This window comes from Magallana gigas, chromosome 4 (genome assembly GCF_963853765.1).
Source record: "Magallana gigas chromosome 4, xbMagGiga1.1, whole genome shotgun sequence".
NCBI classification, from domain to species: domain Eukaryota; kingdom Metazoa; phylum Mollusca; class Bivalvia; order Ostreida; family Ostreidae; genus Magallana; species Magallana gigas.
The window spans coordinates 51,893,323-51,907,585 of record NC_088856.1 but is presented as its reverse complement, the minus strand read 5'-3'; the positions used below and the strand labels follow the sequence as shown (position 1 = coordinate 51,907,585).

The 14,263-nt window shown below is 32.0% G+C and overlaps 1 protein-coding gene across 1 annotated transcript; it reads right to left on the bottom strand.

The window, feature by feature from the left end:
* Positions 1–368: 368 nt before the first annotated feature.
* Positions 369–13,051, bottom strand: LOC105336810 (aminoacylase-1). The gene is made up of 16 exons (XM_066082815.1): positions 12,891–13,051; positions 9,741–9,805; positions 9,093–9,197; positions 8,437–8,508; positions 8,124–8,146; positions 7,197–7,276; positions 6,762–6,851; positions 6,350–6,406; positions 6,039–6,112; positions 4,139–4,188; positions 3,886–3,949; positions 3,630–3,678; positions 2,395–2,501; positions 1,861–1,940; positions 1,104–1,164; positions 369–649 (listed from the first exon to the last, which is right to left on the bottom strand). The coding sequence occupies exons 1-16, from the start codon at positions 12,964–12,966 to the stop codon at positions 497–499; spliced, it is 1,206 nt and encodes a 401-aa protein (XP_065938887.1). The 5' UTR covers positions 12,967–13,051; the 3' UTR covers positions 369–496.
* Positions 13,052–14,263: the final 1,212 nt, after the last annotated feature.

Sequence of the window (14,263 nt, the reverse complement as noted above, 5' to 3'; positions counted from 1 at the left end):
ACATGTAAAAGTTAACTGACGTATTTCTCCCACTATAAAGACGATCTAAACAGAGAAAGTAAACAAAAATACATAACAATTAAAACCGATAGTCACGACATCTGATCCCAATCAACAAATCAGAAATGATCAGCCAAAATTACAGTGAACTGACTACATATGGACTATATATTAAGGTCACATTTACCTAGGTCAAACTAAATGTTCCTCCTAAAACAATTACGACAATATCATTTTACTAACCTATAGTCTTTATTCTGCACCACATGAAAATTCTGATAGTCAGTTAATCAAAACCAAATTAAAGTTAGTAAACTCGTTTTTGATGTTTCAATGCTTTCAAAAACTTTTAAATTAATATTCAAATTATTCAAGTATAGATTTTATTAAAATTTTAGGCAATGCCTAATGGTTATCAAAAGTATATATTAATAAAGCGCAGCCCAATAATGACAACTTTTTATAACACTGACGTCTTGATGACATCACAATGACACTATTGCTTAGGTAGGTTGGCTAGAGCAGGGATAAGTTCACAGTAGATGTCTATCCCACGCAGGAAAACCTTCTCATTCAGAAACTCGTTGTGGTCGTGAAGCAATATCGGTGTGTTGTTCATCGGGGAAAATCCAAGGGCAGGTATACCGAGCTGTAATTAATTTAAACAGCATTACAAAGAACAAACTATTTTAAAAGGCATATCACTCTTTAAATACAATTATGGTTCGTTAACCTAGATTGGTTAGGCCTTGGATTTATCCGCTCTCATAGTCATCTGCTGTAGCTTGTTAAGCATTATCGTATTTATGGCGCTTTTTATTATGAATCAGTTGCCAGGTTTCAAACCCAACAAAAGCAGTCAATGTTTTAGGCATATCCCGCCAAACCCAGGTTGACAAGTTATGTTTAATTACAATCACAGTACTGAAATATAAAATCCATTTTCAAATAATATTTCAAAATATTTTTAAACCTTAAAACGAGTAAAAATAAGAGTTAGACTGAATGTTACTAGCGACACAGAATTTTGAATGGGGACTTGTTGGTATAGTCTAACTGTATCGAAATCAATTACATAGTCAGCATATAAACATAGCTCGTACCTCCCGGATGTATCTGATATCAGTAGCAGCTGGAAAGATTTCCTTCTCAATTGTAATGCCTCTGTAAAGAGAATCCTTGAATTACAATACAGATGAGGTATAACATGGGGCGTTTGGCTCTATGGTGAGCGACTTGTGTGACTATAAATGCAAACTTATTATTTATCTGTTTAACTAAGAAAGGAAGTATTATGCATATCTTACGTTTGAGATATTAAAAAAGTTAAGAGTATTCAGGATGGTTCGATATAAAAATTACTGAGTGTACATGTTTTTTCTTAATAAAAAGTCATGAAGAATATCTTGTCAGTCCAACATGTGGCCTAGAATCTAATACATACATGTATAGATCATTTATTTAAATAAGACATGGGTCACACAGCTAACCTTAGCAATAACGTCTATTCTAAATTGATTTTGAGAGCATCCCTTCTCCACACATCCAATCGGTGCCTACTACCAGATCTTTCCCTTCAGGTCACAGACAATATTTATACGTATTTTAATTCTGTTTATTTATAAAATCATCTCCACTTACGATTTTTACTAAATGTCTTTTTATGCAAGTTTGATTTAAATTCACCAGGGGATTGCAGAGAAAATTTAGTTTTCTGATGCAGATTTATTAATTGCAGTTTAAGAGTATTGGCTTTGTTGTTATAGAGGTCTGGTCAATATTTTTCTATGACTGATTTTTAAATTGCTTCATAAAGGTATTTTATAAACCCTCATGTACTTCTGTGGAATTAATACTTACAGTCTCTCAAACACAGAGGTGAAGGTGCTCCACCATGGACAGCTTTTGTCTGTGGAGGTCATACCTTGGGCTGGGTTGTACTACAAACACAGGATGACGTAATGCTAATGACACATTTAATCAGGTTGTGTATGTAAATGTACCGGTATCTCTTTAACAAAATTGTTCTGCTTGGAAACAGTGGCCGACATTTGCAACGCAAATTATTAGATTTTGGTTGTAAAAGTAACTATCGATTAAGATGGTACTGCTACAGAACAATGGCTGTAGTAAACAATGATAACTGTATCATTATATTTTTGGCTTTAAAAATAGAATAAAGGCAAGATTGCACTACAGCGAGATATAGGCTGAAACTGTAACATTTCCTTTCTTAACTGCTCATCAGTGCTCCCTGCCCCTCTAAAATTACGAAATATAGAAACACATCTACAGAGTATGGCTCTTCGTGTCTCACGTTGTATGATATTTTTCTGTGATTTATGGGACAGTTGAGCCTGTCATATTGTTGATGACCGTCATAGGACAACTTACTTGAACAAATTCATAGGTGATACCTTCCCCGGCTTGTTTCAACCATTCCTCCATCATTGTTTTGAAATCGTTCAAGCCTTCAGTAGGAGCGATTCTAATGTCAAACCCTAGTAAAAGACCAAATAGATGATTATTCTGATGTCAAACCCCAGAGAAAGACCAAAGGAAGGTTATTGTGATGTCAAAGCATAGAAAAGGACCGAATAAAAGGTTATTTTGAAATATGTAAAAAAAATAATATAAAGCAATGAAAGAAATATTTTTTGTACTGGCGATTGTTTTTGTATCAATGATCCCATCTATCCCATCTCTATATGAATTAAAATTACATAAGGTTTATAATGTTTCTGGTCTCAATGATTTGCTTTTTCCTTTTTATTACTTTCAAATAATGAATAACTACATATTTTTTTTAATATTTCATGACTTCGAATCAATAGGAGAGGCACTTATAACTTCAATGTCACCTAGTCTGAAATTTTATCAAATTGGTTTTTTTGGACATGCATTATTTATGTTTCTCTAACGTACAGTGTTTTATGTTTCAACTTTTGCTATTTAACTTTAAAAAACCTCCACATTCGAGTACCATTTTATTCGGCATCACATTGCGCACAAAATTGATTGAATTAAAACAGGACCATTTTATACTTGGGCATGCCCTGCAAGAGAACGAGCTACCGTCTCCTCTAAGGTGAAGTTACAGTAGCTCTTTTATCAAACCATTAACAGAGACTTTCACCTCGGTCAAGCCCTCGGGGAACAAGTCCTGTCTCTGTTTGAAAAAAGAGCTAATCCACTTCAGGTGGCTCATACACCTTGAAATAGTTTCCCAAATCAGCAGAAAACTACTTGATTATGATAGACTGCATGATGCATAAGACGTATGTAACTCGAAGAGGCTATTCAATAAGCAATTTTGGATAAAAAAAAATATGATTTTCAAAAACTTAATGTAGTAAATATGAACAGAATTTCAGATTCTAACTTATTATCTGCGGTTCACAAGCCCAACTAATACTTTCAATACTGAGCTATGATGAACTATGATGATATGAAACCAAATCGATTGATACAGACAATGAAACAAAACATTAAATCGCCATCTTGTGACGGAGTGTCTAAAAAAGTATTAGTTTTGATGTAGAGAGGTACCAGGTAGGAAAATGATTTCGCTACTTCAATTCAATAAGCAGCCATGAGTCTTGATGTTTTATTAAATACGTTGTACAGACCTAAAAACATTTCAGTCGGAACAACGTTCAGTGATTGTTCAAATCCTCCCTGCAAAAGAAAAAGTATACTGTTATTTTACACATAAAATATCGTTAAGGAGGAAAAATTAAATCCTCATTTTTTCACACAGTTTCAATGTACAGTGACATCCCAATCGGTCCAATGCATCTACCTTTAACATTTTATCTTTCACACATTAATACATATATCCTTTTTGTCTCTATATGATTGACAGTTAATAAATAGGTGTGTTACCTTAAGGTTGGTCAGATTCACTGTGGTAACATCACCTAGTCGTAAGCAGCCATGAGTCTTGAGTCTACAAACAGAGATCCATCATGAGGCTATTTGATATATCAAGAACGTTAATTTTGCAAACTAAAATGCAAATATTTTTAATTTAAAAAAATGTAAAAGTTAACTTCAGATAAAAGAATCAAATATTTATGTCATTATATGATCCAATATTTCTCCATCTAAGACTAAATTCTAAATTTCATGAACTTACTTTTTCTCTTGCTCATCTCTGAATGAAAGAAAACTGTTTATTACTTTTCTCTGTAAATCAAAATGAAAACTCTTAATATAGCCTATTTGTTCATATAACAACCACGCTAAATATACAAGTCTAAAAATTAGGCAGGAAAAATACTGTACCCTAGTCTTAATAAATAAAATCTTTGTGTCTGTATTACATAATATTTCGTCATTATGCACCAAATTAACGGGTGAATCTCTACCATTCATTCCACTGGATATTAACTGAAAGGTCTGGAAAAGTGACTGATTGGCAAAACTACGTCATTAAGACACCTATTAGTTTCATGTACCTTTGAGTCATATTTCAGTGGATGATTCGCAGAGATTCATCCTTAGAAAATTCAAGTGAAAATCTTACTGGAAAATGTTTGCCCATTTCAAAATTTGGTTGGTTTACTCTAAAAACAGTGTTTAGATGAATAGTATTTGTAAAACCTTTTTTCTCATTGCAAATCGCCAATATCAAAGTTGTAAACAGTGAACATATTTGTGTCTGTATTACATAATATTTCGTCATTATGCACCAAATTAACGGGTATATTTAAAGTAATTTGGTGATTAGTAGCAAAAACACAGGGTGAATCTCTACCATTCATTCCACTGGATGTTAACTGAAAGGTCTGGAAAAGTGACCGATTGGCATAACTACGTCATTAAGACACCTATTAGTTTTCTTTGAGTCATATTTCAGTGACTGATTTGCAGAGATTCATCCTTAGAAAATTTAAATGAAAATCTCACTGGAAAATGTTTATGGCCAAAACTATCATGTTTAAAAGTTTAAAGGGGCATGGCCACGATTTCGGTCAAAAATTATATTTATGTTTTTAATGTCTGCATTGCTTCAGTAAGGCATTTCTAATCGTCAACCAAAATTTGAGTGCAGTTTACGAGTTAAAAGCGAGATAAAGAGATCACAATTCTTCATTATGTAAATAAAGCTCAGGTCATGTTTCCATTAACATTTTGAATGACAAGGAAATTCTAGGTTAAGACCTAAAATGAATGCAGCAACCACTAAGAACAGCTGATTAATGTTCAGAATGAATTAGCAGATATAAAAAAACAGCTTAAAAAGAACTGATAACGGTGTATTGAACAAATGTAAACAAAACATGGCACGGGCCTTGATTACATAATTAAGAACTGTCAGCTCAGTAACTTGCTTTTAACTCTTCCACTGATACTCAAATTTTAATTGATTTTTAGAAATGCATAGCTTAGTAATGCATATTTAAACAATGTAAACAATAAAAATAAAATAAAATTGGACCAAAATTTTGAACATGCCCCTTTAAGGCACATCTAGTGGTTTTAAATTTGTTGACCATCCAGCCTCCTTAAGTTATGCTTGGTCTATTGTTTACCAGTTGAAATTATCAGATTGTCAGTGTACTAAATACATGTTAGTATAAGAAATCTTTAATTTATAAGCAAGTGTTATGAATAAAGCCTACACTTAGAATATTTCTATAGTAAAACCGTCTTTGGCAAATAAAACTATAAAACTAAATTATGTATATAAAAATATAGGTTTTTTTCATAGTATTATTTATTTTTTTTGTATGTTTGTTCTCGTACAAGTCAATTATCTTCTGATAATTTAGGTTGACTAATTAAAATGAGCATACTGCTTTTGCTTATAGATTTCCCACTTATCTTCTTTGCCTATAATAAGACAGGGTTTTTTTCAAACACTGACAACCTTTTCCATGGAAGACATACAAATACCAACTTAGTTTCAATGATAATAAAAATCAATTGGAGAACTGTTTGGACACAGACCACTTTTTTCAGGGAAGACATACGAATATCAACTTAGATTCAATGATAATATAAATCAATTGGAAAACTCTTTAGACACAGACCACTTTTTCTGCTGCATTGTCCTCTATGAACCTTGACCCATGACCTGGTTTTCCGGGACATCGAACTCGAATCCCTGATTAAATTATTTAAGAAAAAAGGTTAAACAATTTTGTTTCTCATTATATATGCCATTGGCAGATTACTATTAAAAGTCATTCACCTATTATTCCAATGAATAAGACATAAATTCACTATTTAACAAATAAATATCTTAAGATTTCCTCATACGGAAAGTATTTAATTTATACATAAACATTTTAGAACTGCATTAATCTATTAGAATGGGATACAATCCTCAAACTACTCTTACACCACGGAGTTCTTTCTCCATAGAACACAGTAAAAGCATCAGTAGGATTGGCCAGACCTAAAAAGTAGAATTCTAATATCAGTGACATTAGCTTAGACAAACAACAAACAAACATGGACCATATTGCCTATTGGAGCCACAAAGATTGACTGTGACCCAAACTTTTGACTTTGACAAAACTACATGTATTTTAGACAAACAGAAAATATTGACAAAACAAATACACTAGCAAAGGCATGTCATTGAAACAGGAAAATCTAATCAGCTTTTGAAGATTATAACCATGCCCAAAGCAATATTTTTTGCCAAAAATTATCAAAGGAATAAAATTGCACTTGAAGAAAAAAAACTTGAATAAAGTTATATTACAATACAAAATTATGTTAAGTTTTTATGACATTTTATTTCGTACCTTCATCCAGTCCAAAACCTACATTCAGATTCTTAAATTCTTCATGTTGAACAAATTTGGCCATTCCTAGTTTTCCTCCTATTTCTTCATCTAGATATCAGACAATAAAAGGTAACATAGCAATATTTCTCCAATTAATTCCCAAATATTTTAATTTGTTCCTAGGATTTGGGGAACACTTTTTTTATTCAATGTCTGAATATACAAAATCAGAAAGTTTTAAATATGTAAGCTTTATTTGAGTACACACATGACGGTAGAATTCAACATTTTTGAAATTCCGAAAGGTTGATAAGGTGAGTCGTAGATCTCAAGGGACATGAGTAATACTACACCTAGAGTTAATCATACCTTAACACGTTTGTGTGATGTCCAGGAAATGCAGGATTATTTGTGTAGGAAAATAAAGGTAGGGTGTTCATACCATACATATACCTGGTATCCATGTAACATGAATCGTCCTTAAGAAATTTAGTTTATTCTCCTTCTTTAGTTTCCTAATGGCTTCCATATACCTGTCACAGAGAAAAAAAATACAGATGAAAGTACTAACAGTTAAGATACCATTTTGCAGTAGAATTTTCTTTTTAAAAAGGATCCCCTTCCTGCATTACCAGTTATTATTTTTTATTTTATTTTTATTATACATGTAATATGCCTCAAAATCAAAGTGGACAAGAGTGAAATTACTGTATAAAACTACAAGGAATTATAAAGTCTGAGCCAATTTGAATGTCTAAAATTTTCTTTCTTAAACATATCTGTGTCTGGGCAAATTCAACAGGGAGCAAACCATTTGCAAGCATAAAGGCCAAAAGGTGGGCTTAAATAAAGTGTAATCAGTAATGGCAACATCTTAATAAAGATTCCCTCACACAAAACCTATCAGAACTAAAATTTGTTTCACATAAGTAATCTTTCCAGAACCTTGAAACCTATGTTATGTTTTTTTTAAAAAATAAAGATCAAACATAATGATTTAACTCATATTCACATGCAGTTACAATATTTTTAACAACTTCAGATTATAAGGCATAAAAAAGATTAAAAATATAACATTTTCTTCCCACATCATCTCCTGACTTCAACGTATCAAATATATTTTAAATTTCATATTTTCTCTTAAATTAAAGAAATCAGTTTTATCACTAAAGATATTTAAAACAAAACTACAGTCATGCAAGTCTCACTTTTGTGTATCGCTAACAAGAGAATGTAATTTTTCCGATACATATATCGTATGTATTACTTACATTATATTACATCGTATATTGGTAACATTTTAAAATATTAGGTAGTGATTGATTGTTTTCATTACTAAATCATTAGAATAAAGTTGCTGCAAGATTTGGTGAAACTTACTGTATGCCAACACTCTTCATGTCCTGAAAATAATAAATCATTTTGCAATCAAAATATTGATTTTTTTCTTATAATAAATCTGAATGTTACAGAAATACATAAGGAGACTCTCTGAAGATTTAACAATCTGTTATATTTAAATGATATAAAATAGTTTAATATTAACAACTCAATGAAACAAACCTCTTGAAAATGTTATGGTAATCATACCTTCAAACTAATAACACTGACATTGTTTTCAATGAATTATATTTTTCATGACTAAGGGTCTAATGACATCACATTCACTTTAATTTTAATGACAATTCCATACCTGTGTTCCTCTTGCGTATATGTCCCCATTCTCCATCTTTTTTGCTTCAAACGGGTCACACACCCACTGATCCTGTAAAAGGTAACAGCCAATCATCATGTGATGCTAAAGTGTTAGAGGTCATTTACTAATTGCCCGATTACACTTAAAATTAAAATATATTTACATGTACCTATATTTTATCCAAAACCAATGTATTTTTACATGTCTGTTGAATAAGATAGTTCCCACCCCAAAGTTAATTGAAACCACGGGAAAGATATACTCTAAGCACCCATTACGCCAAAAGTCATTCATAACAAACACTTTCAAGTGGCGGAATAATGAAAACTTTCATGGATTACTCAAAAATGTACCGATTGAGATAGCACCATACACAAAATATTCACCTCACAGCACTTGACCAGCATAGCTGACTCTTTATTTTAGGTGAAATATTCTAATTAAATGATGATGTATAAAATCACTCACGACCACTCCATTTTTCAATCTAAATTTGTCAAAAGAAAAATGTTTTACGGCAAACAATTTGTCTGCCAGGACTTAATTTTAGCAATGAGTTTGGGACGTAGAGGAGTGACCAATTCCAGCTTATTGGTTAATTATACCCATCTAAAAACAGGTGAGACCTTATCAAACGTACTGATTATACCTACCTGGAATACAGGTACAACGTCTGTGTGGGAATTCAACATGATGGAGGGCAGGGACGGGTCTGATCCAGGAATCGTCATAATCACCACGACTCTCCCAGGATGCACCTGTCAAAATGGAGCATAAAAAATATCAGTTAGAAAATAACATGCCAATTATATGTATACATTACGTAGAAAAATGTGTAAACTTTTTATTAGGATAGTTTCTGAAAAAGCAGTGACTAAATAAATGCATATTTTTTAACAATTCAGACTATATGTTGTTTTACACATCATACTACAAGTTTGTGTAGAATCATTCATCAAGAGATATAACGTATAAGAACGCAAGTATCGTTTCTTTATTTATTTATTTTTTGTTTCTGGTTTTTTTTAAATTTTTGCATTTAAGGTGGCCGACACACGTGTGAATTATCTGATGGATCAAAAAAGAATCGTTTTTGACTTTTTTTAAAAATCATACTTTAAAAAAGACTCCTCATCATCCATCAAGTAAAATTTGTGTGTGTCGAGGAACCTTAAATTGTGAAATTTTTATAAAATAGTCAAGCAATTGTTAACTTTTAATAATCTCTATTATCTGTATCCTTGCAAGAATTTTTTTAACCTTGTTGAGTTTGATTTTTTTTTCAGCTTAAATATATGTACCTCGAGTGTCCTGCACTGAATGCCCACATCTTTCGCCAGATTCTCCAGGAACACAACTACTTCATCTGTGTCAGAAATAAGAATGCCATTGTTAATATTAGTTTGGTATGACAAAAGCTAAAAAGGACTAAAAGTAATAGGAGAACCTAGAAAAATGACTACAGAACGTAATACTGTGAAGAACAAAAATACAGAATCATTTATTCAATTTATAGTCGTTAAGCAGTAACTTTGGTTTCCTCAAAGGCAAAGATTCTCTCCACTTTTTCTGTATACATGGAAGCATGTCTTCCCTATGTCAATGTGACTTCAATATCATTCTAATATGAAAGGCACTTCATATCATCATCACATGTGGCGAAATTGTCTATGTATGTAGAGCTGTAATAAGGAATCATTCTTTGATTTTTATGTGGAGATCATTACGGTTGGTACCTGATCAAATCAATCATTTGGACATCCGGGCTTTATTGGAATCGACCACGTGCCCGACCGTAATTATCTCTCCATAAAAGTTTAAAACGGAACATTTTCAATTATAACATTATTTTAATACTTTATTTTATTGTTTAAGACAAGATGGAATCTTTAAAAAGTTATAACAACATCGCGTGACATGTTATGATACCCAAGAATTATCATGTATCGGTAAACACACGAGCGAGAGATTAAAGTCAGCATCTAAATGGAATTAACAAAACATCAAAGAAAATTTTTTCAGAATAATATAAATGTCAATCTGAGGACCTTACTAAGTACACACTCTAAATATGTTTCCGATGAGTTTCAGATGTTCGATCGATGCACGGAAATTGTAAGGTTGTATCTCAATTATACAAAAATGTACCTCTGTCGGGTAGACATCAGCCTGCAGCTACAGGTACATCGTAAAAAGGTCCAATAAACGATGGTGGAAATAGGTATACATTTTCTTTACAACTAGTGACATACATGTTAATTCATTTTCTTTACAACTAGTGGCGTGCATACCAATTCATTAATTCATTGATGATCACTATAGAGCGTTTCTTTGGAAAGAACCCATTTACAGTTTGTTACAGAATATTTTTAGAGTACGGATACATTGTAGCTTGATGTTTGTCTTTCACTTGCTCAGTAATTAATAGGAAACTTTCGAACATGTTGAAGGCCAGATCGGTCGCCAACATTTTCAAGCCACTCGGTTGATAGACTTTTCAGTAAACAATTGTTAGTATTGGAAAAAAAAATTAGCAATCTACCTTAACAGCATCACTGTTCAATTATACAGAAATAACCATCGTTTCCTATAAAACCCTTAAAATAGGATCTAAATTAAATGCTATATGATTTTTTTCCGGTTAGATTCATTTTTTTTATTACGAAACAGACAAACGGCTCAGCCCAACATCAAATCGCATGGAAAAAATGGCGCACACAATAGACTTGTACTATATTATATAAATAAAAAGTATGTGATATATTAAGGTCATCATTATCCTGTAAGAGCAATGAACATAATGTTTGAAATCAACGAGTTCAACTATAATATACAAGTTGATTTTTATGCAATTTATTGCCCACCGTGTGTGATTTAACAATATATCCGAAACACCTCAAACTATGATACCTTGTTCCTTTAAATTCGTTTTAACACATCATTCATTAATTTCCATTATTCATATAACTTAATTATTAATTGTGTTTCCCTATAACCTTCGGTCAAAAAAAATGGAAGAAAGATTTTTAACAGAATTCTAAATTGAAAAGTAGTTGTTGCTTAATTAACTCATTATTGTTTACGGGGGCAATGTATAACATGTAATACATATAAATAATAACGGCATGCACATGAACAAAACGATGAATGTACGACACGATAACTGACAACAGAAAAAACGATGAATGCACGACACGATAACTGACGACAGAAAAAACGATATGATAAACGGAAAAACCGGTAAACAGATTTATGATAAACCTAAAAGGGTTTACGTACGATATCATAATAACGCTATATATCATAGGATTTATACAAGATATATAATAGGATAATTGCAAGAAAGAAAATTATACACGTTAGGATAGGATACTAGTACATAGCAAAACAATTTGCGGACACTGTACACATTTACTAAATTTATATTTTCTGAAGAGATATTCTAAATATTTTTACTCCCAATACAGGCTCAGTATATTTTGCTGACCGTGATTCTGGATCACTTTGACAAACAAGGAGGTTACCTATATAGGTAAACAACGGAATGACCTATTTATTAGCACATGTTTAACCTAATTAAAGGACTGTATGCACTGGCATATCGTGGCCGGACTTATGAGCGTATGAGAATCAACGCTGAGTACACTATCGTGTACCTGAATATCTTGCATTAAAGACCTAGGACACCTACATGTACCCGAATATATATAATGTATATATATATGTATATATATACAATGATTAAATAAATACATGTCAGGTCCTTCTAGTAACTAAAGTACAAAATACACTCAGCATCATGCACATAAATATAATGACCCTTAAAATAGACGCCAGATTGCTTGAGCCAAATGTTTACTCAGCAATAAGTCAAGGACACCGTTCTACTATACAATACCAAGCACGTAAACTCAGCACAGATTCGGCTCTCCTTGATCTGGACTGACGCCTTCACTGAATTGTCGGATTATGAAGGACTGTCTCAAGATTCGGTAAAGGTGACAGTCAAAATATCAAGCCTATCCAATCTCGGCAGGAATATACCAAAACAGGCAAAGATCAAGAGCATTTCATTTTATTCATCCATTTTTTTAACTTATATTTTAATTTGGGGGTTCAGCAACATTCCAATCAATTTTTCTGCAGTTTCAATTCATGTGTAAAGTTCAAACTTCTAATGTCTGGATTAAGTCATGCATTCTCTGCTATTTGCACTGCCATTAGTAATGACATTATGATAGTGTCATCACATCACATCACCGGTTAAAAAAAACAAACTATATAAAAGAAATGCATGTTTGCAAATGAATTTATCCACTTGAGTGTTATGGGTCTTACACTAGAGTAGAAAGCTGAGTATACTGTATAACTGCTGCATCACATGAACACTTGTATGACGCATGGAACACGTAAAAAAACAACTAACACCAAACAACGTCTCTGTCTCTTACCGTAGGCCGGTTTTGGGTGTACAGTTTTAATCCTTAGATAATCCCTGAAAACTGTCACCGCTTTTTCCTCCGTCATTTTCTCGTACTAAGTGAACACCGTCCGTCGAAGTTTTACAGAGGAAAGTCGAACGTGTATCAAAATACCCTGATCCCGACCTAAATGATGTACCATCACGAGCCCGATTCAAAATTACGGTTATTATAGCGTTCATTGGCTGATCTAAAATAGCAATTAATTGGTAAAACGGTTCATGGTTACTAAATATGGGGATTTTTGTCGTTTTAAATTGTTAGATTTACAAAATGATTGTTTTTTAACGAAAGTTGGCGGGACTTATTCATATATATTTTTTAAATACATATGCATCTCTGTATTATTATAGAGAATCTATCATGTATTGTATCTTTTTCTATACCCTTCGATGAAAACATTTTGGACTTAACGAAAATCATTTGGAATAAGTAAAAACATATCAATACTGAGTTTTTCTAGTGCTTTTCAAAAAATGGTGCGTGATTTTTATTCCAGGAAAAATTCTGAAATAGACTGAAATGCTGAGAAACTATATCTATTCTGAATAATAGACGTCGTGGGAAATGTATACGAATGAAGTTTATTAAATTCGATCTCATATCATGCGTTTGCAAAGTTAATAATTCCAGTTACAGTAATTTTATTACAAATCATATAGACCATAAAAAATTATGCAGATTGCAGTTTAATGTATCCATTTAACAGCAAAGTCACTCGAATTGAACAAAACTACTACTTTGATAGAATTGAATTTCATTGCATGTATCACGTAATGTACAAAGAATAGAATGTTATATTTATGAGATGAAAAGAACAAACAAAGTTTTAACAATTCATACCTGTAATATTAATAATTAATATAATATCTTGAATTATAAACATGTAAGGAAATATTAGATGATATAAGTGTCTATTCCAAATAGACATGAAATTCTGACAAACTGAGTTACTTTCTAAAAATGTTGATTATGTGATAGTGTGCTTATTAATCAATATTTAATTATAGTCATTTTCTTTCAGTGTAGTTCAAAGTTATGAATTGACTTTCAAGATTTAATTTGTAAATAGGGTGCCAATACAGTCAAACTAAACCATTTAAATGGATAGGAAAAATGAAAAAAAAACGTAATTAATCATTATTACATACACCTACACTTTTAACCTAAATAGTTTCATTTCCCCGTCATGTCCACCGACCCATTGTTCTTTTTATAATTACCGTCTTTTCAAAAACTTACTTAAAATTTAAATTTGTTGTACTGGCTATTATTTAGTGCACGTCAAACACAAAGCTAAGGAGTGAAATCAAAACTTGTCATTATTCTTCCAGTAGCAGAGA